Source organism: Coenobita brevimanus, chromosome 27 (assembly GCF_032717465.1).
Source record: "Coenobita brevimanus isolate Jiangsu-jjx chromosome 27, ASM3271746v2, whole genome shotgun sequence".
Lineage (NCBI taxonomy): Eukaryota > Metazoa > Arthropoda > Malacostraca > Decapoda > Coenobitidae > Coenobita > Coenobita brevimanus.
The window spans coordinates 16,186,376-16,211,301 of NC_136980.1; the positions used below are offsets into that span (position 1 = coordinate 16,186,376).

The 24,926-nt window shown below is 42.0% G+C and overlaps 1 protein-coding gene across 1 annotated transcript in view; it reads left to right on the top strand.

Moving 5' to 3' along the window:
• LOC145394473 ((3R)-3-hydroxyacyl-CoA dehydrogenase-like) overlaps nt 1-24,926 on the top strand; it is a 97,767-nt gene that overhangs the window by 51,115 nt on the left and 21,726 nt on the right. The window contains exons 3-5 of the mRNA XM_080268327.1: nt 4,538-4,731; nt 4,875-5,059; nt 5,223-5,350. Of these exons, the coding sequence (XP_080124453.1) occupies nt 4,538-4,731; nt 4,875-5,059; nt 5,223-5,350 (507 nt within the window). The remainder of the gene's footprint in view (nt 1-4,537; nt 4,732-4,874; nt 5,060-5,222; nt 5,351-24,926) is intronic.

Below are 24,926 nucleotides of genomic sequence, written 5' to 3' on the forward strand. Positions count from 1 at the left end.
TGGTTGAGAAGGCCATCTTCTGTGGATGTTCTTCTTGAATGGGTACTAGCCAGTAGCCAGAATGAATATCCAAAGCGGAGAACCATCTAGCACTCTATAGTGAATCCAAAGTGTAGTCGATTTGAGGTAGGGGTGGGGCATCTTTGATTGTCATGTTGTTGAGTTGTCGATAGTCATCACAAAATCTTGTGGATCCGTCCTTTCTTTTTTTTTTACCAGAATTATGGGAGAAGACCAAGGGCTGGTTGAGGGCGTACTCAGCATATCTTGAACTTGTCTACCTTCTTCTTGCTGCTGCACTGGATTTTTCCGGGACGATGGCTAGTGTATGGGTGACCCTGTAGTGTGCATTAGGCAATGTAGTACCTCGGTCTGGCCCAGATCTCTTGGGTGTGAGGTGAATACGTCTTGGTAGCAAAGGAGCAGCTGTTCTAGGTTTTGTTGGTGCTGTGGTGAGAGGTGAGAGGGGATTTGTGGTAGGGTGGGGGTGTCGGTAGAACTTGAGGGTTTAAGCGGGGTATCAAACATTTCCAGCCCTCCCCCGACCAAGCCTTTGGGAAGTGTAAGGGATTCATTCGAGATGGCGATTCTGAGGGCATTGAGGTGGGGAGGGGAACTATCGCCGGGGAGATGAGGCAACTGGTGACAAAGGGTAGCTCTACAGTACATGCGGGGAGAGCATCAGCAGGTGCTGGGCCAAGGTCCCCAGCAGCACCCAGGCTTGGTGATGGGGTTGGACAGTGGTCTTTTTCTGTGACATTCTGCACAGCGGTGTGCAGGCCGACAGTGGGGTTGTGGGCCCAAAACCAGAGGCACTGGTGCTGGCAGTCAATAGTGGCTCCTAATTTTTGTAGCAAATCCAGCCCAACATAACCACCATGAGCTGTGCACTTCTAGTCGAACACAATGAATGGGTGGTTGGTGTACAGTAAAGTGACGGCTCTGGGATGGACACTGAGAGGGGAAGGGTTTCGCCCTTCAGGGCCAATCATTCATCTCCTGCCCCAATGAGGTCAGTTGACAAGGCTTGAAGGGTTTTGAAGATTGCCTGATTTTTCTTATAGAAGTGATTGTTTATAGGCAAGAATGTGCAGCACGCATATTCATTAGGAGCCTCACGGATGTATACAGGCGTTTTGAGCTTGGTGTTAGTTGCCCCTCCCAGAGCCAGAGGTGACAATGGGTGGGAACCTAAAAATCTAGCCCAGCTTCTGAGGACCCTGTTTCTTCCCATTGCCCATCTACTTCATCATAGGCGGATTCTGCAGTGACCTCTTCCTCTGGATCCAATCCTGTATTGTCTACATTGTTGGCAGCACGACACTGGAAGGGACGGGGCTTCTGTGGTAGAACCTAGCAGTTGGACTGGCTGTGCTGAGCTTTAACTTGCTCATGCATATCATGCAGGGTGCAGAAAGCACTGCAGGCCTTAAACTCCCATGGGTCAATCAGGATCTGCCTGTTTTGCCATGTCTGTTTTACCTGTGAGGACGGGGAGACTCTGGGTTAGAAAGGGCAGTTTTAATTTCACCAGTGTTCTGGCAGTTTTGATTTCCCCAACACTCCATCCTCTGTCTCGATTGGGTAGGGACATGGCACACAGTCTCAATCTGCTTTTGCTTATATGCATGCCCCACCAGCAGTCACCAAATTGTAACGATGTTCCAGTTGAATCCCTAAGTGTTGTGTGATTGTGAAGTGTTCCCAGATGGCACTAAGTAAGAATGTATGAGGTGCGCGAATATATGCTGATTGCGGTGTTCCTCAGTCAGTTGGGTGTAGACAGACATCATAAATTTCCATAAGTATGCTAACAGAGCATCCAGATCTACCTAGAATTTCACTTCATTTAACTGCGAGGGCGCGACGACCAACCCGAGGGAGGGTTGGATGACGTCGATCACTACTTTACTGCATTGTGCCCATGTTAGGGCCGCATTGATTTTCCTTGCTACCAGGGCTGCCGACTTGCCTAGTTGAGGCAATAATACAGTGATTTTCTGTGCATCCTCTTCCTGAACCCAATCCAACTCTGGTTTGACCATTTCCATGCAAGTTTTAATGTCATATAATTTGGGGTCATACTTGGATATGGGGCTGTGGGACCTTTGGACCTGTATCATGATGTATGTACTACCATACTACCATGTAAGTGGGTGATCAAAGCTCTGCTTTGCTTTTCCTCCATATTTAGAACCACTGCTAGCCACTAGTGTTATGCTGATGCAGTCCTAGATCCTCTGGGTTCTTCTAAACTGGGAGGAATACACAAAACACACTTCCAATACTCTCTAGCAGCACAAAGTATAAGCACAAACTCAGGATAGCTATACTACAGATTTCTTATTTTTCTAAACCTCTGATACAACCGTGATAGGTGAAGTTGATGGCATAAGACAAAGGGAGGTAAATGGTTAATTGGGGTGTGGGGGTCTCAATCTGAGGGTCTGGAGGGAAGTTCTCCCTTCCGCCATACTGGAGGTCGCCACCAGGACTACATACTGGAAAGCTAGGAGGTCTGGGGGCTGAGGCTACTGTATGTCTGTACATGTGGGTGTTGTGGTGTGTGGAGTGAGGTAATGACAAGTCCACTAGGGGTTTTGAAGGCGAGGAACCCGATGTCTTGTTCTCTCTACGGACCTTTGGGGACAGACGTGAGTGTGTTTTGTTCCCAGAGAGGGTACACGGGAAAATTAGAAGGGACCCAGGAAAGCAGGGACAGCAAGGTCATATGCTGACATCCCTGGAATCTCCTCTTCAGGTGTAGGGGAAGGGGACTGATAGGGCATGAGGAGGGGAGTACAGGAAGGGGATCCACTCCAAGAGTTAAGGTATCTGGCGGTAGTCGGTCCGGGTCATGGATACATCGCGATTTCTCCAGAGCAGGACCACCTCTAAGAAGTTCAAATATCGAGGATGGATGCTGGGACCCCTCCGTGCCTGAACCGTGTACTGCAAGTTCAGCAGAGGCTCGTCAGAACTCCTTCGTAGTGGAACCACGTCTAGCAAGTTCAGAGTTCAAAGAATGATGTTTGGAATTTCGTGGCTGAACCGCGTCTAGCAAGTTCAGAGGCTGAAGAGGGACGTTGGGTCTCCTGCATGGCTCTCTCTCTCTCTCTCTCTCTCTATCTATCTATCTTTCTATATATATATATATATATATATATATATATATATATATATATATATATATATATATATATATATATATATATATATTTATATATATATATATATATCTGGCAACAGGCAAAGTTCCTTATTAGTTGTATTGAAGGCTATGGCTGGAAAGACCAAATACTAATAAAGAAACACAAGTTAAACTGAAATGCATTTGTTTCATTCTCCTTCTGTAAATCATATTTTGCACGTGTTGCTTAGTGCAATGAATTATTGTTTGACAGTGTTTACTATGCTGACGACGATTTTCTTTTTTTATCAGTGAATGTATTTAAAACCCAGGAACACAGTTTCTATATGTGCTCAGGAGTGCTCAGAATAAGTGGATAATTCTCTCTCTCTCTCTTTCTCTCTCTCTCTCATAATTCCCCAAGGGCTGTGGCCCAGGCTGCTTTCTCTGTAGCTGAATCAGAATATTAAAATAGCATATCACAAGTGGTGGAGTACGCTCATTTCTGCTTTCTTTGGTGTTGGCGTGTCCACACTTCCTCTTCTAAAGCTGGATGGTACAGTTACTTACTGCCCAAAGGAGTAGGTTGACATTTTTCCTCCTGTATTAGACAGTAAGCAGTCTAGTGAAATTCTACCTGTGCACCATTCTTGCAGTCCTGAAGTAAAACTTTCAAATTTTGCATTTAGGACCGTTCAAGTGATATTCATTTAACTTCTCAATTGGAATCAAATGTCTTTATTATGGTCCTCTCAGCACATATAAATTTTCTACTTGACATTCACAAAACATTTCTTTTAACTGCTATTTGCACCTGAGAATTTTCTGGTAAGCTGGATTTTGGTGTTATTGTTACAAAAGATCTTGCCATCATCATCATCCAATCCTACATTGCCCCATGAGAAGCGTAGAAGCCCGGGGCTAGGCAAGTTGGTCCTGACATTTAAGATGAGTGTGACCAGCCTCACTCATCCCTGAGTGGCATTACATGAGCAATAAACCCCAACCACCCCTTGGAGATAAACCTTCACGGGCTCAATCCGATTGGAGAGCCAAAATTTGGTTATATAGTTACCTTGCAGCGTAGTAAATGGTTCCCTGGTGTACAGGAAACCATTTGGCTTGTCACTCAGTGTAGTCACCCACAGGCAGAAGGAAGAGGAAAGGATGAGGAAAAGAAAGACAGAGGAGGGAGTGTAAAGTCACCTGTAGGCAAAAGGAAGAGGAAAGAATGAAGGAAAGAAAGACGAGGATGGAGGGAAAGAAGGATGGAGGAGAGGAAAGGGCATACATCCAAGAGCAGCACTATATCGGGTGAGTGGATGGTGAGCGCCCCCACCTACCACAAAAAGATCTTGTAATATATCTTAATAAAGAACATGTGCATCATTCCCCTATCTCTGGCAGGTGGGCAGCAGCACGTGGCTGTGGCCATGGACGTGAGAGACAGGAGGAGTGTGGAGGACGCCATGAAGTCAGCCCAGGACCAGTGTGGCGCCACGCCCTCGCTGCTAGTCAACTGTGCCGGAGTTCTCACCTTCGCTCCCATCTTAGAGACTGATGACGACACCTGGCAGAAAAATATTGATGTCAACCTGACAGTACGTTGCAAGCTGTGACAACCATTTTAGTGAATAATCTTACATGACATAAAAAGTAATAGAATATGGTCAATCTATAATGCAATTGCTACCGATACATAGGCAACAAATAATGTAATAAAATCTGATCTTGAACCCTGCAGGGAATGTTCTTGGTAACCCAGGCTTTCGCAACGTCACTGCTGGAAAATGGGAAAGATTCCAAGGGTGCAGTAGTGAATATTGCAAGTATTGGGGGGAAAATTGGCGGTACCAATATGAGTGGCTATACTGCAAGCAAAGGAGGTGTTATTTCACTTACCAAGACGTGTGCTGCAGAGTTGGCGAGGTAGCTAAACCATGTAGGCATGCAGACAATCGACTGATCATGGCTTCCATGTACAGTATTTGATTTAATGTTTGTAATTATTTTCCTCATATATGAATAATATATATTTTGTAATACAGATCATCAATACTGTGTAAATTATGGAAACTCCCTACCATTTCAGCAAAGCCATACGCGTAAACTGCGTGCTACCTGGAGCGATTGACACAGCAATGTTAGCAATCTTAAACGAGGAGACGCGTGTGCACTTCAAGCAGCTTATACCATTGGGTAGATTTGGCTGCCCTGAAGGTTAGTGGAGGCAATGAGTTGGTTAGTAGGGTCATGTGAGATGCCTGGTGGCTGGTTTTTTGAGGCGATAATACGTAATTAGCCGGGTGTAGACGTCTGACCCCGGGAGGAACTGTGGTTGGCAGGGGAAGTGTCAATTTTGCCCCAGGTTTCACCAGGTTATATGAACAGATTCTTTTCTCCATAGTTCTGCTGTTACGCAGACTAAATAGTTTCACATGATAGAAATAGACACAAAAATAGTTGGAGAACAGAAATGCATTTTAAATTTTTTTCTAACCATAACTGAATTATATAAAACGAATAAAGTCGAATGACTTAGAAGTTCGTATGCAACTGTTTATATTTATTTACTTTTGCTATGAATGCTCAATCAGATTAGTAAAGACAGAAAGTCCATGTAAAGAATTCACATGAATGCAACAGTATTACTAGATTTGCGGTAAAATTTAATATAAACGAAATGTGTTACCTACCGAGATGAAGGAGCCTGATGGAACCAAATCATTTGTGTGGAACCATTATTTGTTTCCCGCCCGTGACCGATATTTCCTTTGCAAACCTCCTGCTTTTTATATTAATAAAAGCAGTGACCGCCATGCACGATAACACTGTCAAAATCACAGTAGCTGTAAACAAGAAACTACTACTACGAGAATAATTAACAATGACAATTTTCATTCTATGTGTTCTGCTATAAGTTTTTTACATTTATTTCAGTCGATATGACATCTCATCTCTCTCTGCTGTACAGTCTATTTATTATACGAGTGATGTCCTATGCCTCCCCGGCATGGGACACCCATCCTATCTAACACCCACTACAGCACCCTGCAGACTAGTCTGTACAGAACAACGACCCTCACATCATTACTGGCTGAACTAAAACCACTCCCACAGCTCACTTTCTTTTTGAAACGAAAGTCCTCACGTTAGAAAATATTTTGATATGGGAGACACAGTTCAATGCAGCAGCCTACTCTATCACATGGTGCAGATGTCGTTATATAACAGGGTCTCACAACACAACTAGACATATAAACTAATCACACACAAACATTACCAGACCCTCCTCAACAACATCCCACCTTCAAACATTTCAATACTAGCAATGAAGAAACGCCTACATACTCATTTCCCACGCAGGACGATACAACACCGTAGTAAGAACACTGTACTACAAGCCCTTCCTCTCAGGTTTCACCACAAACATAGGTATCATATTGACGTGATCGAATGCAACTAGCTAGATTTAGATCAGGACATCAACTAATCATCTTCAGTTACAAGCTGCGATTCAGTTTGGGTGGAACTAAAGACCGAACATGCCCCTCTTCTAGAATGGCCCCACACAATATAACACACATAATGGAGAACATACCACACTAAGACGCAGACACAGCATCAGTGAGGTAGAGAATCAAACCCAGTGGGGCAGTTGCTTACATGTGGTAGTAGTAGTAGTAGTAGTAGTTGTTCCCTAGGCAGTCTGGTCGAACAGCCCCGAGTCCCTTAGGAAGGCCATGGCCGAGACCGGGCTTTCCCACAGCGCTCTCAAAGAGTGTACAGTATGTTGTGTTGTTGGTGTAGGTGATTGTGTGCAATGCAGTCTTCCATAATGTGCTTAATAGTATGGGGTGCTGTGTTGCATCCTAGACAGGCATCAGCGACGGAGTCATCCAGCCTCTTCTGGTAGCTTAAGAGGGCTGGATGGTGCCCACACCTCAGCCTGGCCAGGTGGACCCTGTCCTCACGAAGAAGATAGGATTCAGAACGGTGGATGTCAGGAGGCCGTGCATGCAGCCGTGTGTTGTCTTTAAGTGACCTAATGGAGCGGCGAGTGATCTGATTGTGGATATGTTATCTGGAAGCTGGTCTGGGGTGGGCGAGGGGGGAGAGATGACAGTATTTATGTATGGTATCGTGTGCTGGGTGTTGTTTTGATGTTCCTTGGTGTGGGTGGATGTGCTGCCATGTACTGTAGTGGATGTTGTAGGTTTGTGGAGGCTGCAACAAGAAACTGGGTGCCTCTCATGTCTAGGTGATCCTTGACTTTGAGGACTTTGGTTTCTAGATGTAGGTGGTCTGTGGGTGTAGTAGCTGTGCAGCCTGTGATTATTTTTAGGGCCTTGTTCTGTATGGTCTGTAGAGTGTTGTAGTGTGTTTTGGTGAGGTTAGAAGCCCAGGCAGGGCTTGCATAATTCATCACTGAACTTATACATTGTTTGTATACTGTGGTGGTAGTTTCTTTGTTGTGTCCGAATGTTGTATGGGCAAGTGACCTCAAAGCATTGAGTCTTGTTGTTACTTTATTTTTAATGTTTGTGATGCGTTGTTTAAATGACATTGATGTATTGTATGTTACACCAAGGATTTTGGGTGTGTGTGTTTGTGGTAGGGGAGTGTTGTTTATGATGAGGTGTGGGATGTGACTGTGTTCTGCTGTCCAGTTTGTGAGAAGAGTCACTGTAGATTTGGCTGGGGCTATTTTGAGCCTGTTTGTGGTGAACCATTCGTGTAGTGTGTTGAGATAAGGTTGAATGATGTGTGCAGCTGTGTTTGCGTTTTGGTGCGTGCATGTAAGTGTTATATCATCTGCATAGGAAGCTATGTGTATCTGTGGTGTGTGGGGTGTGGGTATGTCGTGCATGTATAGGTTAAAGAGTGTAGGGGACAAAACAGATCCTTGGGGGATGCAGTTTGTGAAGTTTCTGATGTTAGAAGACTGACCGGCTTACCTGTGGTTGACGGGTCTGCCTGGCCAAGCAGACTAAGATTAAGCAGAAGATTATGTTATGAGACTTATTATAATGTAAACAAATGGAGTAACAGTAAACTAGCAAGGTCTGTGTCCTGGTAAGGATTACTCCTGAATTACTGAGAAGACTGCAGCCAGGGGGTAGGTTAACAAATCATATGCTATGACCTACTTTATTCAGTGGTGACAGGGTTAATAAGAATAAACACTCTGAGAGTGCAACACCCACGCCTTAGAAATGGTCTAAGGCGGGACTATTTAACTTGGTCCAGTGACGTAAATCATCGACATACTGATCTTAAAATCGAACTACTTCATGCTTGCCTGACTCTGCCCTTTCACTAACTCTGGTCCTAACTGAATTGAAATTGTTTCAGTTGTTCTTATCTGTGACAGAGATCCATTACATTTTTCTCTAAATCAAATCCCTTCATCTTCGGTTTATCCCTCAATTCTTCCACTAACTTTGGTCCAAAGTGTAATTAAACTGTCCGAGTCATTGAGTGGAACATTTTACCTCGCCATCTGGCCTTGACTGTTGACTGAATGTTCTTAATATCGAACAGTTTTGTCCTTGTCTTACTGTCAACTCTTCCACCAAACTTGATATAAATCGGCTTAAATCCGTCTATGCTGACCTTGTCATCTGACCTTGAACTTTGGTCTTTCTCTGTGGCCTTTGCACTTGGATGATTGTTCTCAAAATCCAGTTCTTTCATCCCTGCCTTTCCATGAACCCTTGTAGGAGGTTTGGTGGAAATTGGACAAGAACCCCGTTAATAGATCTTACTATGAGATCCTTGTTCTACTGTTATTTTAAAAAATGGATTAACCTATTGTCTGATCCTCAACCGTTTCTCCATTCATGGCCCAAATCAAATGAATATTTTTTTTCTTCTCACACAGATACACAAGGGTAGAACCATGACAGTCCTCTTTGACTCTGATCTTTGAATGATTATTCTAAGAAACTAATCCCTCCAATCTTGCCTTACCCTCAACTCTTCCACCAAGCTTCTTCTAAATCAGAGAAAATCTATTGAGGTTAACCCTGCCATTTGACCTTGACCTTTGACCTGTTGGTCTCCAAAAGCATTCATCTACCACTTGACTTATCACTGACTTCCACAGAGTTATAAAAATCAGATGTAAACTGAGTTACTGTATTTTTTTTACACGGATACACACACACACACACACACACACACACACACACACACACACACACACACACACACACACACACACACACACACACACACACACACACACACACACACACACACACACACACACACACACACACACACACACACACACAGGTGTCACGAAAAGCATTGCATCTGTTGCAGTATCGCCCGTGCAGATGTAAAAATCTCTAATTCCATGATCTTACAAAATATATATTTATTATCCAATCCATCTCCGCTTCACAAGGATCATAGAGGTTTGGATCTAGAGTGCTCACTCCCAACATGTATAGCAAGGGTGGCCAGCGTCAGTGGTCCCTGAGTGCCATCATGTAAGCAATGAACCCAAACCACCCCTCAGTTGGAAATCTGCATGAGCACCATTGTACTGGAGTGCCTTAACTTACTAGACTGCCACACGTCCATTTCGCCATTAGTTAACACCCAAAAAAATAAAAGGTTTCCTGGGCGTCATACATAAAACAAGTAACTACAGTGCTCAGAGCGCCACATCTGATTTCTGGTGCCATTGCTTACTGTGATGTTGAGATGTTGGAACTCTAGCATAAATTTTCATAACCAGATATTTCTTTCTTACTCATCACCCTCTACATAACTTCAAGCCTCGTAAATCTCCTTTGGCAGCAGTTGACATCATGTCTTCATTTAGTCAGTCACAGGCACTGTCAGAAACTGTTCTTAGGGATCAGCAGTCAATTATAAGATGATGACAGAGCTGACATTAGGCAATGGCTTGGGCTTCTGCAGCTGAGTTAAGACATACTTACCTGCAATAGATGTGCCTCTCCTCGATTTTTCATGAAGAAATTCGTGAGTAATTAACATTTTGCAACCAAATAAGATGTCTATCTATCTACATACCTAGGCTGCTTCTCCCAAGAAAATGGAGGTAGCCGAGACAGGACTACACACTTCCAATTTGCCCATCACTCAAACACATTCATTCGCATCTTAGCCCCAAAGGGGAGAAGGGACAGATCCTCATCGCACCACACCGCACGAGGGTCAACTGCACAGTGCAATCAATGACATCCACAACAGGACCGCACCTGACCTGATTAGCTGATCAGACCAAATGCAGGAGAATATCCCCTCAGGATGCGTCATCATTTTTATTCATTCACAATTTCTCTTCATTTATTTCTGTCATGCACATCCACTCTTCCTCGCTCAACAGGCATCCCTCTCGTAACCACTGCTCTCTTCACACTGTCCATCCATCCTATTTGTGGTCTCCCTCTCAGCCTTACACTTCTCACATCAGATCTACTTATTTTTTTCACCAATCGCTCATTATCCATTCTCTCCATATGCCCAAACCATCGCAACACTCTCTGCTCAACTCGATCAGCCTGTGAATCTTGAGTTTGTAATATGTTAGTCTTGAGATTTGGTTCTAGTTATCGTGTAGTCGAAGGTAGGAGAAGTTGACGATGGATACAGGGAGTTGATCTTGATTTATTATCTTCAAAGAAAAGTTTAAGTTGAGCAGTGTATGTACGAGTATTACACAAGAGCGTAATTTACTAGCTAAGTCTCGTTGGACCCCTCTTCTTATTTTCTCTCTCCACAACCTTTCGCTTCTATGGCTAGCCCCTTTCTGACTCTCTAATCCCTTCCTTCTTTTACAGGAGACCTAGTGTCATGTGTACAACCCATGGGTCTGGGTTCTAGAAGCTTGTGTGTGTTTGTGCATATATAGCATTTCCGGTGCACTTCTAACTTTCCTTCACTAAAATCTTGCATGCTCATTTCCTCTTCCCACACATAGCTTGAGTGGTGTTCCTACCTACTATCTATCTATCTATGAATTGTATTATTATAATATGGAGTCCTGACATCGCTCGGTCATGCCAGCTGGCGATCCTCTGACAGCAATCATCATTGACATATGCTAATCTGTTAATACATAACACTGATTATAATATTGCATAGATATAATATTCATGTTAATATTGCAATGATCCAGTAATATTCTAGAAACATAACACAATTTAAACATGTTGTATACATAATTGAACAAATGTACTATAGTTAAAATGATTATAGAATATTGTATGACATATTGTAAAATCTGTATGCATAACAGATATATGTGGATTGACTGAAACTAAATGGAAAGGTGAAAGGGTGAGAGAATGGGAATATGGTTTAGGTATATGTGCGGGAGTCAATGAAAATGAGAGGGCAAGAGAGGGAGTATGTCTGATGATAAGCAAGATGTGGAAGGAGAATATAAGAGAGTATGGAACAGTGGGTGCAAGGATTGTATGGGTGAGGATGAAAGTAGGTATACAAGCGTGGGCGATTGTATGTGTATGCCCTGACAGAGGATCGAGTGGCAAGAGTGAAAGATGAGTTTTGGGCGAGTGTAGAAGCGTGTATGGACAAGTTTGAGAGGAGCGAGAGAGTGCTGTTGATTGGAGACATGAATGACAAAGTTGGGAATGTACAAGTGGATGGAGTGGTTGGTCAGTGGGGTGTGCCAGCTGACGGAGATGGGAATGGAAGTGCTTCGGTGGACATCTGTGCTTGTTAGGGGTTGGCAATAGCCAACACCTACTTTCGGCATAAGCTGATCCACCGGTATACATGGAGAGTAATGAGGAGGATGAATGGTGAACTTGTTGAACGAAAGGCAATGATAGACTACGTGTGTGTGGATGAGCGAATGAGAAGACAAGTGTTGGATGCAAGAGTGTGGAGAGGGTGGGGGAATGGAGTCTCGGACCATCACTTAGTGATGGCCAAGGTAGAGCTGCAAAGAAAGTGGTTGAGGAGACGAAGGGGAAGACAGGAGGAAGCAACTCCTGTGAGAAGAGTGGAGAAATTGCAAGATAGTGAGAAAATGTCAGAGTATAAGAGCATAATGGAACAAAGATTGGGAAGGTATGAGCTAGAGCAGATGGAAGGGGTGAAAGACGTATGTAAGATATCCACGGAAGAGATAGGCGCAGCGTGTGAGGCGGTTTGTGGAGTGAGGAGGAGATGCAAGGGTGTGCAAGGGACAGCATGGTGGAATGATGAGGTGAAACGAGCTGTGGAACAAAAGAAGAATGCATATAGTGAATGGTTAGCGAGTAGAGGTAGGGGAGAAGATGAGAGAGAGAAGAGAGAGGTATATGTGAGCAGGAGAAGGGAGGTTAAGAGACTGGTAAAGGAGAGTAAAAAGAAAGTGGATGAAGAGTTTGGGAGGAATCTGAGTGTGAAATGGAGGGAGAGTAAGAAATTGTTTTGGAAGGAGGTAAAGAAAGTAAGGCAGTGTGAAAGGGGAAATAGTAGGGGAGTGAAAGATAGGAATAATAGATTGTTGGTGGAGAAGAGAGAGAAACTGAGGAGATGGAAGGAGCACTTTGAGGATTTGTTGAATGTAGAGAGTGAGAGCAGTGCGAGTATAAGTGGTTGGGGAATGGCTGGGAGAAGAAGAGATGAGAGGAGGGAGGAAGAGATCAGTAGGGCGGAAGTAGTGGAAGTGATGAAGAAGATTAATTTGGGAAAGGCCCCAGGAATTGATGGAGTGTGTGGTGTTATGCTTAGGTATGGGGATGAGATTGTTGTGGAGTGGATATGGAAGTTGTGTAGATTGGCTTGGGAAGAGGGAAGGGTTCCAGAGGACTGGAAATCAGGTATAATTGTTCCTTTATACAAAGGAAAAGGAGAGAGAGACGTATGTGGTAACCATAGGGGTATTTGCCTACTTAGTGTGACTGGTAAAATATATGGTAGAATACTCATTGATAGGGTTAGGCATATGACAGAGGAGCTAGTTGGAGAAGAACAAGGGGGATTTAGTAAGGGAAAAGGGTGTGTAGATCAGATATTTGTTCTAAGATGTTTAGTGGAGAAGTATCTAGAGAAGGGAAGGAAAGTGTATGCTGCCTTCATGGACTTGGAGAAAGCTTATGACAGAGTAGATAGGCAAAGTATGTGGAAGGTATTAAGAATATATGGAGTGGAGGGGAAATTATTGAGTGCTGTGAAGAGTATGTACGAGGGAGCTAGGGCTACGGTGCGAGTGGATGGTGAGCTGAGTGAGTTCTTTGATCTCAGTGTGGGACTGAAACAGGGTTGTGTGATGTCTCCATGGCTGTTTAACATATACATGGATGGGGTTGTAAAGGAGGTGCAGGGTAGGGCAGTGGATGTTGGGGTGGCTCTAATGAATGAGGGTGAGATTTGGAAGCTTCCGGTGTTGCTGTTTGCTGATGATACAGTACTGTTGAGTGAAGATGAATGGGAGTTTCAAGGTTTGGTGAATGAATTTGGGACAGTGTGTAGGAGGAGGAATCTGAAAGTTAATGTAAACAAAAGTAAAGTTATGGTGTTTGAGAGGAATGAAGTCACAGAGTGTGCAGTGAGGTTGGATGGTGAGGATATGGAAAATGTGAGTGCATTCAAGTACTTGGGTAGTGTGATGAGTAAGGATGGAACATTGGAGGATGAAGGGCGTGAAAGGGTACAGCAGGGAAGGAAGGTTGTTAGTACACTGAAAGCATTGATGAGAAATAGGGAGGCGAGTATGGAAGTTAAGAAGTCACTGCATGATAGTATTGTGATCCCTACCCTGACGTATGGAAGCGAGGCATGGACCTTGCAAGAGGGGAACAAGTCAAGAGTGAGAGCTGTGGAAATGAGTTACTTGAGAGGAGCATGTGGAACGATATAGAGGGACAGGTTGACGAATGAAGAAGTGAAGGAACGCTGTGGGGTGGATGTGGGCGTGGTTGAGAAGATTAGGAGAAATACACTGAGGTGGTTTGGACATGTGAAGAGAATGGAGAATGAAAGACTGACTAAGTGGGTGTATGTAGGTGAGGTGGAGGGAGGGAGAGGGAGAGGCAGACCGAGGATGAGGTGGAGGGATGGAGTTGAGAGGTATATGAGGGAGGGGGGGGAGTTGGGGGGAGGGTAGTCAAATGGTGGGTGACAGAGCGACTTGGAGGCGTTTTGTCTGCGGCCACCCTTTGCAGGATTAGGGCGTCGGGCTATAGATAGATAGATAGATAGATAACAGACATATGCAAAAATGCAAAAAAATAGTTCAAAGTTAAGAGTATAGTAAGAGCTATTAATATTTTGTATAGAGATAATGATACTGGTATAATTCTATATCATGTGTCTTTCCTTTTTTTTTTTTTTTTAAATATAAAAGTAATACTATATACAAAATATGTACGCTTCATTCAGGGGGTTTTACTTGAATCTTGACTTTACCTCCTCTAAATATTGACTACAAGTTTGCAATTCTTTATGCATTCTGTGCATTGCGAACAGCATTACTGCAAATACAATAGAGAAGATTATGAAGACAGTAGGTGCTGGGCTATACACATAATATGGGTTGAACATACTCAAACTCAAATCTTCCCAGGGCTTCATTGTTTCATTGATTAGTTTCATAGATTCAAACTTAGGTGAAGTCAACTTAATACTTGTGCTTATCAGGCAGTGGGCGGAAATATTTGTGTGTGTGATTGAGGATGGCGAAGTGATTGATGGTGGATAAAGTGGACATGGATGGTGTAAGTACCACACAGTAGTCTGATGGTATGTATAATCCTGATGCTGAAGTATGAGATGGTGGTATATCTGGATAGACTATGTAAACTGATGTGTTATGAGTGAAATAAAGAGCCTGTGTCTGATGCGCTGATGGTGTACAAGCTTATCTGGAGCAAAAGTGAAGTTGCAATGATTATGAATGTCGTGATTTCTTATGATAGCCATTTCACAAGGGACTGTTCCAGTAGGCTGAAACGTGAAATGTACGCAGGACAAAGGTGAACGGCATGCAAGGACGTACGGCAGTTTCGTTCAATCACTGATTCACTGGCGAAAGTGACAGTGTTCCGTCTCTTGGAGACCATGAAGAGTTCGGTGTCTGTGTCGATGTTGATAATGACCAAAGTGTTATTATTCTTAGAAGGGAAGGGGTGTATTTGGTATACTGTGAACAGGTCGTCAGTTACGAATGGTAAATGAACTACTACTGATGTTGGTGTTAGTGTTGCATCTAAATATGGATAATATAACATGAAATCTCCACCACGAAATAATGGCTTCAAACTATGTTTATATATGCCCTGGCTAATAAATTATCTGACGTAGCTCATGAACTGGAAGTAGGTCAGTTGTGATCCTGCCAATACCAGCATTTGCAATTCCTTGCATAAGTGGCCTGTAACGAACTTCAGTGTTATCTAGCTGGAGTATAATTGTGTCAATATGTTTCGTGATGATGGAGAAGTTTTGGAAAAGTGTTATGTTCCCTTCCATGGCATTTATTTTGTCTACACTCTCGTAAGCTATGTTTTCTGCTTTTTTTTTTTTTTTTAATAGATTTTTCACGATTGTCTTCATTGCTATGTGGTAGATGGTAGTGACCATCATCCACTCACTTGATGTAGTGCTGCCTACTTCATCCTTAGCCTTCATCACTCTTTTTCTGTGCCTTCCCTCCTCTCTTCCTATTTCTCCCGTCTTTCCTGTCACTTCTTAATGGTTTTCTTTCCTATACAGGTGGCTTTACACTGAGTGAAAGCCAAATGGTTTCCTGTAAGCCAAGAAACCATTTACAGCGCTGGGTAGTAACCATATGACCAAACCACACGTGCTCCCTATGTCAACAAGTGGGTTGGTGGAGGGTTAGTGCCCCTCCTCGTAAAACGAATAACTCAAGGTCAAATGGCCACCCTTTACGGGATTATGGCTTCTGGCAATAGATAGATAGACAGATAGTCTTCATTGCTGAGATTTGTCCGGCGATAAATTTATTTTGATATGTTAGTACCTGAGCCGTTTTATTAAATTTGTTGTTTATTTCTTGAAGGTCTTCTTCTGTAGCCAATCCAAGGATGTTTCCAAGAATTGCACCACCCAGGTCAAACAAACCGCGCTTTTGGCGGGTACGTGCAATGTTGTTCGTGGCGCTCAGTACCTCCGTTCCATGAGATGGGAGATCTTGGATCATGATGATCATAGTTGACTTTACCTCTTCTATCTTCCATTTCGTTAACTTCGCTATTTCATTCACTTCCTTTATGTTATGTGCTTGTGAAACATAGCCTCCTATCATGAAGTCCAGGGTCCTCATGGGTTTGGCGATGTTCTCTGGATAAGAAGGTAATTCGTATAAATAGTCTAAGCATATTTCAGTACCCACCACATCTTTCACGATTGACGTCGTGACCGTTGGAGCTATGAGGCATCCTTGCCATACTCTGTGTTGGGGGTCTAAGTGAGCATATCCTCTTACTATGTAGAGGAGAATCCTTGGTATAAGTCCCTTCATCGTTAAATACCGAAAAAAAAAAAAAAAAATCTATTAATTTTCTAATATGGTCATGCTGTGGTCGATGGTTGTGATGACGTGCGTTACGGGTGACTAATGTAGAACAATAACTTGCTTGTTATTTCATTTATAGAAGGAGTTTAAATCGATATTTAAATCAAGTAAATGATGTACCGTAGATTTTTTTGGAACAGTTGCACCTATGTTTGATTGTTTGGTATATGACCTTAATTTATTTTTGTAATTATTGTTGATTTCTTGGTTGGTTTCATGAGTTATTTTAGGTTGTTCGGTGGTATCCGAGGCTGTATAATTATTGGATAGTTCCCTTGAAACTCGTTTTAAATGGTCAATATGAACTTGTTTCTCTTCGCCACTTGACAGTAACCTAATTAAAACTTTGTTTGCTTTTATGTTCATTACTCTGGGCCCTCAAATTTCTGGGATAATTTATTCTCTCGTATGAATGATACCATAAACAATGTCTCCTACGCTGACAGGCGAGTCTCTTGCCTTCTTGTTAAATGCCTCCGTCATTTCTTCCTTGGACATCGTTAATTGTTTTTTCACTCTTTTATGTATGTCCTGGAATTCACGTAAACGGAGTTTAGAGTAATCATCGTAATTGTTTATGGGCAGATTTTCACCTTCTAGAATTTCATATGGTAATTTTTTATCTGTCCCATATATAATGAAATGTGGTGTGTCACCTATGGATTTATTTATAGATCCATTAATTGAGGCTTCTACTCTAGGAATCCAATCATCCTAGCTTGCATAATTTTCATGGAGAATGTGTCGTAGCACATCTAATGCTTTTTTGTTTTGTCTCTCTACTAACCCATTGGATGCTGGGTGATAGGCTAAAACGTTAACCTTTTTGATATTGTATTGTTTACATATTTCTCGTACGATATCAGAATTAAATTCACCTACATTATCGCTTATTAGTACCTTTGGGGTAGTAAAGCGACATATTACATTATCTGTTATTGCCTTTGCTACTGTCTCTGCTGTTTTATCCTTAACTGTGGCAAAAATTACATAACAGGAAAAATGATCCGTTGCTACGAATAGGTATTGGTAATTACTGTATGATAATGGCATCTTGAGTAAATCAACCGCGACAACGTCCCATGGTTGATGTGGTACAGGGTAATTACCTATACGTGCAGGTGTGATTCGGTATCCTTTGTGTTTTGCACATGATTCGCATCTGTCTATATGATTGTTTATATCTTTTCGTAATGAAGGCCAGTAATATAACTACTGGGCTTGTTTGAATGTCCTATCCTTCCCAGGATGTCCTGCATGTGGGCTATCGTGTATCGTTCGTAATACTTGGGTATCATGTCATTAGGTACCACTAATTGTTTATTATTTCTTCGGCGTTTTGGTTGTCCTGGGTTGATCCTGTATAAGGCATTATTGATTATTGTGAATTGTTCTAGTGGTACATGTAGTTTGGGTAATTGTGTGTCATCTCCGCTTTCTAACTTGTATATAACTTTAGACCAAGTTGGATCAAGTCTTTGTGCTTTCGCGATTTCATCGTGGTTTGGGATGTCTCCTTTGAGATCTAATGCCGCGACATGAATTGTTTTCGGGTTCCTGGATAATGCATCAGCTACTAGATTAATTTTGCCTCGTATGTAATGAATGTGTACATTATAATTTTCGACTATACATTTCCATCTTGCTCTCCTCCCAGAGAGGAGTTTTTCTTTAAACATACCCACTAGGGGTTTATGGTCGGTGAATAAGTGAATATCGTTACCATTATACCAAATCTCGAAACTTTTGTAATGCAAAAACCACTGCAAGTGCCTCTACGTCTGTAGTGCAATAATTTTTCTCTGCACCTTTTATTTGTCTGCTGGCAAATGCAGTTGGTTGATTCTTTCCTCCCCTAATCCTTTAATAGATGCGTCTGTGCAAATAATAAATGGCTTTGTGAAATCCGGATAGGCCAAACATGGTGCATTTGTGAGTTTATCTTTTAATTCGTGAAATGCTTGTTTTTGTTCTTCCCATTGGAATACAGCATCTTTTTTGAGTAGTAGGAATAGAGGAAAGGCTATTTGAGAGATTTGTTGTATAAATAACCTATAATACCCTGCTAGACCTAAAAACTGTCTAGCTTCATCTAACGTAGTGGGTTCTGGGAAGTCTCTCACTGCCTGTATTTTGTCATCGGAGGTGTGAGTACCTTCAAAATTTAGTTTGTGGGCCAAAAAATTTATTTCCTTAAAGCGAAATTTGCATTTAGAAAGCTTAATTTTTAAACCAGCGTCACCAAGCTTTTGTATGAGTAGGTCTAATTTCAGGAGATGTTCTTTTATATCGTTAGTTGCGACAATTATATCATCAAGATAAACGAATATTCCTTGCCCTAGAATTCCGGACAATACGTAATCCATCAGGCGTTGGAAAGTGCCTGGTGCTGTCTTCAATTCCATTGGCATTCTCCTGTACTGATAATGTCCTGTATTTGTGGAAAAGGCATTGTATTTGCGTGACTCCTGATCTAGTAGAATTTGATGGTATCCATTTAGCAAGTCTATTGTGGAAAATACATTATTCTCTGGTCCAATATTCTGTAGGATGTCACTTAGCAATGGCATGGGAAACCGGTCTGGGATTGTGTGATTGTTTAGTTTACGGTAATCTACTACCGCACTCATTCCTCCATTTCGTTTGGGCACGAAAAATAATGGGACATTCCAAGGGGACTCGGTTGGCTCAATAATTCCAAGGTTTAGCATTTCATCGACATACTGGTTTGCGAGTGTACGTTACGATTGTGGGACTCTATAGGCAGGTACGAAAATCGGTTGTGTGCCTGGGTGCACGTTAATCTTGTGATTAATCAGGTTAGTACACCCTAATTGTTCTCCGGATAATGATACGGTGCCCTTATGTTTTTCCAGCAATGTTAACAAATCAGTTTCTTCATCAAATTCATCTGAGTGAATTAAATTCTCTTTTATGCTTTCTCTATCCGTAGATTTTGTCTTACTTGTCACACTATCTAAAACTATTTCCTTCACAGGGGCGGGACATTTTTCAATATTAACTATACAAGCCCTTTTTCAACTATACTTCCCAATTCATGTGATTAATTAGGAATATCTGAGTTTGCCCATCGTTATTCATCTGACATAATGCGTTTTCTACTGACAATCCTTTTCATCATCATCATCATCATCCGGACCTCATTTCCCACCCAGAGGCAGGGTGAGGAAACAATCCTTTTACTTTACATAATTCTTCCAAGAAGAACAAAACTATTCTTTAATTTGCTCTCTATGGTTACCCTTATGTAGGAGTTAGGAAGAATAACTAAATCATTGGTGAGATGGGTAGGAAAAACTGATGTCAGTACCGTTACCGCGGTCTCTACTCCTGGAGGCAGGGTGGGGGGGGGGGGAGTGGATCTATACACTCATCTGTTTGTGTATGTTTGTTTAAGATTTTAATATTACCAATTCCTTCTGGTTCTGTTTTACTAATCGGTGAGGACTCTGATGGTATTTCCTCTATGAATTCATTATCAAAGTCTATTCCATTCATTTGTTGGAGTGAAGTTATTTTCTCTGTTCTCATGCATCTTAAGCCCAGCAACATATCAGCTTTTATTGCTAAGTTTTCAACATTATAAAAAAATGCAGAAATTGGTCTTGTAGTCAGTGAAACTGATGTTTAACCGTATCATACATTTTACTGAGATTTGTTTGCCATCTACTGAATATAGGTCTAAATCAGATTCTTCCAGAAAAGTTACTTTCTTCTTATTTCTAAAAATTCTGTATTTCTTTTTGTGTTATTAAGTTCACTGGAGACCTGTGTCTAAAAATATGGGAACGTTTTGATCCTCATATACAGCTGGTATCAAGGTACACTCACTTCCCAACATGCCTCCTGTGTATTTTAGACTTGCTTTTCTTTATGACTGATCATTTTTTGTTGTGACGTGGCCTTCCCCCGATTTGAAAATGGCAGCTATATTCTCTACTGTCTTACAGTTGATGGTCCAATGCCCTTTGGGAGCGTTGATGTCTACAGTATGGATCATATCCTTGTGTCTTTTGTTTATCTTCTTTTGCTTTGATAAAGCAGTCATTCTTTGTGTGTCCTGGATTAGCACAGTAATAACAAAGAATGGACCTATCTCCCGACTGTGATCTGTGAGATGACTTCCCATATTTAGTGGTGTCTGTGGCGCGAGATCTACTCGAACTACGCGGAAACTTATGTGGCTGCCGGTGGCCTGGTGTTTGAGAACGCTGCCTTGAAGCGTACGGTTGTTTGTTCTATTTGTTTTCGGGTCGCGATCGATTTCGTTCTCTGTTTTGGGTAGTTGTAGCTGTTTTCGCAGGTGATACAGTCTCAGGCACTCTCATTCTACTAGAATGTGATTGTGTTTCGGTCACCCCTGCTATGCTACAATTCATCTCTACCTCGTTCATTAAGTCTAGCATGCACATACCTGGGGTGTACTGGGTCGTCTTGGCTATTTTGAGTATCCGATCAGGTAATTTACACAAGGCAGCTACATAATCAATGATGTCTATGACAAGCTCTTGTTGCATCTTTCCATCTTGTGTTATCCAGTCTGAGTTTTCTAAAGAAGCTATAGTCGGAATCCCGGCCGTTTGCGGGTGAGGTGTGGCCCGCACCTGTGTACAGTGTTGCCACGTTTTCTATACCGTTATCTCTCTCTCTCTCTCTCTCTCTCTCTCTCTCTCTCTCTCCTGGCGGGAAATGAGCCACCCTGAGTACTTTTGATTCTTTTATAAGTTATTTATAATTGTGCTTTCATTTGTTAATTTGGTTTTGTTATATTTAGTAGTAGATGGAGTGTCAAAGTTACTGTCTGCTGAGAGGTTTGTTACGTTACTGATTCATACACTCCGACGTAGTGGGGTGTGGGTGTAGGTGTGGGTGGGAGTGTGGATGTGGGTTTGTTGGGGTGGTGGTCCAGGGGGGAGGGGAAGTGTGAAGGGGGATTTGACCTGAGACACCCAGGAGGGATTAAGAAGGGAGGGAAGGGGAAGGGGGGGCTGGATTCACCTACCACGTGGTCAGTATTAGAAGAGAGAGAGAGAGAGAGAGAGAGAGAGAGAGAGAGAGAGAGAGAGAAATTACGTGTATAGATATATGTGCATCAATAGGAACAATGTATATCAGTGTGTGCAGTATGTACAAAGGAACAAATGAATACAAAGAAGGCAGTGACAGACCTCTCTCTCTCTCTCTCTCTCTCTCTCTCTCTCCTGGGTGTGTAAGTATTGCCACTCACAAGAATTACATGAATTATTTCTTTTACTTTGGATATTGGCATATTTCTTCTTTTTTCAGGCTCATTATCTTATATCCATAACTGTGATATTATTACCCACCCTAAAACTACGCTAAAAACCATTAAAAGTGACTACAATATCTTTTAGCAACACTGTACAATATGTCTGCCATGTTTCTGTGTTACTGTATAAATATTTTATGCATAATAAGATTACTGTTGATTCATCCATCAAAATACACAAGTGTAAGTTTTATTCATCTGAATTTATCGAATTTGTGATGCCTTGTACATAAATAGCTTCCGTTTCACATCGCAAGTTGAGGAAACGTGGCACCATTGTAAACAGGTGCGAGCCACACCACAGGCGCTTACGGGCGCAAGGCCGACTATAATAATGTTCCTTTAATGGTAGAGACATCTGCTGTTATTTCACTGAGCACATGATTTGTAGTGTGCTCCCTGGTGGTGAACAGACAAGGAAAGTAAGCTCCAAAAATGCTGGGATTACCACCACCATGTCAGAAAGAAGGAGGGGGACAGGGGAAGAATCATTTGGTGAGGAAGTGAATTTTAGTTGAAGGAATAGGCGTCGGGGCTTAACCCAACATGCGTGGGAAGTTATTTGGGCAGTTGCACTGGGCAGGGGACTACACAAACATACATGAATGGTGAACAGACAAGGAAAGTAAGCTCCCAAACATTTCCCCGAAATACGACACGCAACCGTCGATTTTACATCCGGGTACCTATCTTTAGTTCTAGGTACGAACAGACTAGGGCAAAGGAGACCGTGCCTAAAGGTCTCGTGTTCGACCCGGGAATCGAACCCTGGAACTCTCGCTTGCGAGGAGAGTGTGCTACTGTTACACCATCGGCCACCCCCGTGCTCCCTTATAAGATCCACAATCTTATGTAATTCCCACCGTCACTGACTCAAGAGTTGCCACTGATCGCCAGCTAGTTCAATATGGAAGTCGGGCTACTCATGCAGAGTCCACAGAAGTCGAATATCTTTAAAATTCTCTCCCGTGATAGTTATTGATATATCGTACGTAAGCTCTTCATGATATTATTTTTTAGTTGTTATACGAATTTCCAAGATATGCTTTAATGCGATAAATGCAGGAAAACGTTACAATAGAAGCCGTGAAAGCACACCAGGTGTGAGCATTCATCACATATTTACAAGTCTCTAGCTGCACCTTTTGTTTGAAGCCCATATAATTTAGTTTTCTAAAAGAACAATGCTTCATCCCTAAAATGAGGAAGAAAATCTGCACAGTTTTTCATATGAAAATTGTACAATGTTTAATGCCGAAAACGTGCAGAGACGAGACCGCCGGCCGAAATCCGACGATGCTGAGGGCTTCAAAATACCGTACAAAAAGTCAACACAACACGCCTTTAGACTTCAGGAAAAACTTCAATCTAGGCACTGTCCATTTTTCTATGCAACGGTTTTCCATGATCTTTCTACAGCAGGTTCACCAGGACAGCAGACACACGTGAGTTTGTTATTGTTTGTGATCATAATGTACGATCTTCAATCGTGTCGAGCTAAAAATTCTTAACGAATAATCGTTACATGTTTCTCAGAACTCTATTTTTGTTTTGATGGACAAATACATGAAATGGATGTTAAATAAAGCTCATCGATATTTAAGGAAGGAAAAAATAGTAACTGTCCCAAAACCGAGATAGCAGACTCAGCCCACCAATTTTCCATTCTATTTGACTATATTACAGCCTCTCTTCCCCGTAGCAGTGAGTAAAATAATGTTGTTATAATTTCTCCCTTTTAGTGACACAGAGGGCACACAAAATGAACGGGGTTTAGTTGACCAACTTTGATGTCGAAAATTAAATAATCTGGTGAAGAGTGGCAGTTTTTCGTCGGTTAGTGACATTGGGAATTCTGGGATTATACCTCAAAAAGTTTATACCTCCAGAAAATTTCTTTAAGGATCCTGTTTTAAACTCATCATATGTCTTAGCCTTAAGAAGCTTATCTGACTTAAGCAAATCACCTGCTGGGATTTTTCCTGATTAATCCATGAGGAAAATATTGCAATTTTTTCTTGTTCATCCGTTATGTGTCTTTTTACGAAGATCTGTTCACACTGATTGTTCAGTGAAATCACATCAATGCGATCTTTTTCTGTGCCTGAGAAATTTGGAGCGGTTTTATCCTCATGATAAACGTAAACATGAGGTGGGGATGTTTGATTTGTGGCAATGCCTATCGGTGTTCATTTTGGATGGTTGCTTTGGTAGGCTAACTTGGATTTGTTTATCTCTGTGTGAGGGAATAGTGGAATAGATTTTACCTGAGCGATGAACTCTGTTAAGTAAATTTTCATAGACATGCAAGTCTGAGACAAAGTTCTCACTTGCTACATCAGAGGGAGTTTCCCAAGAACCATCATTATCATCTAGAAATGATGTGTTTGTCTCTTTGTCTTTAGTTTGTGTGGGTGTGTTGTCCTGTGGTTCTAATTGTGGATCTGCAGTGGCCGCTAAGTGTGTATCATCTGTTACTAACACGAGTGGAGGCGAAAATATCCCGGTTATATCACTCAGCTAATATGAACTCATGTTGCTAGGGTATAGTGTTATGAAATATGTCTTTTATTTCTGTCCAAACGGAATAGATGAGTGAATGAGCTGTAATAAATGAAAGATAATAAGTGTATAAATGTATATATAAAAATAAGTAAAGGAGATGATTGTACCTAATTTAAAGCCATCTCCCGAATAACTCCAGTTCTCCTTCGCACTTCATCATTTCTCTCTCGATCCATACATGTCACTCCGCACATACTCTTCACATATCTCATCTCCATTACATTCAAACTTTTCCTCTCTGCTACACCCATATTCCATGTTTCAGCCCCATATAACGCAGTCGGTACCACAATACCCTCATACAGCCTTCTCTTTACATCCATTCTAAGCAAACGGCATCTAAACACTTTTTCCATTCCTCCCAGCACCTTACCTACTTCATTCAT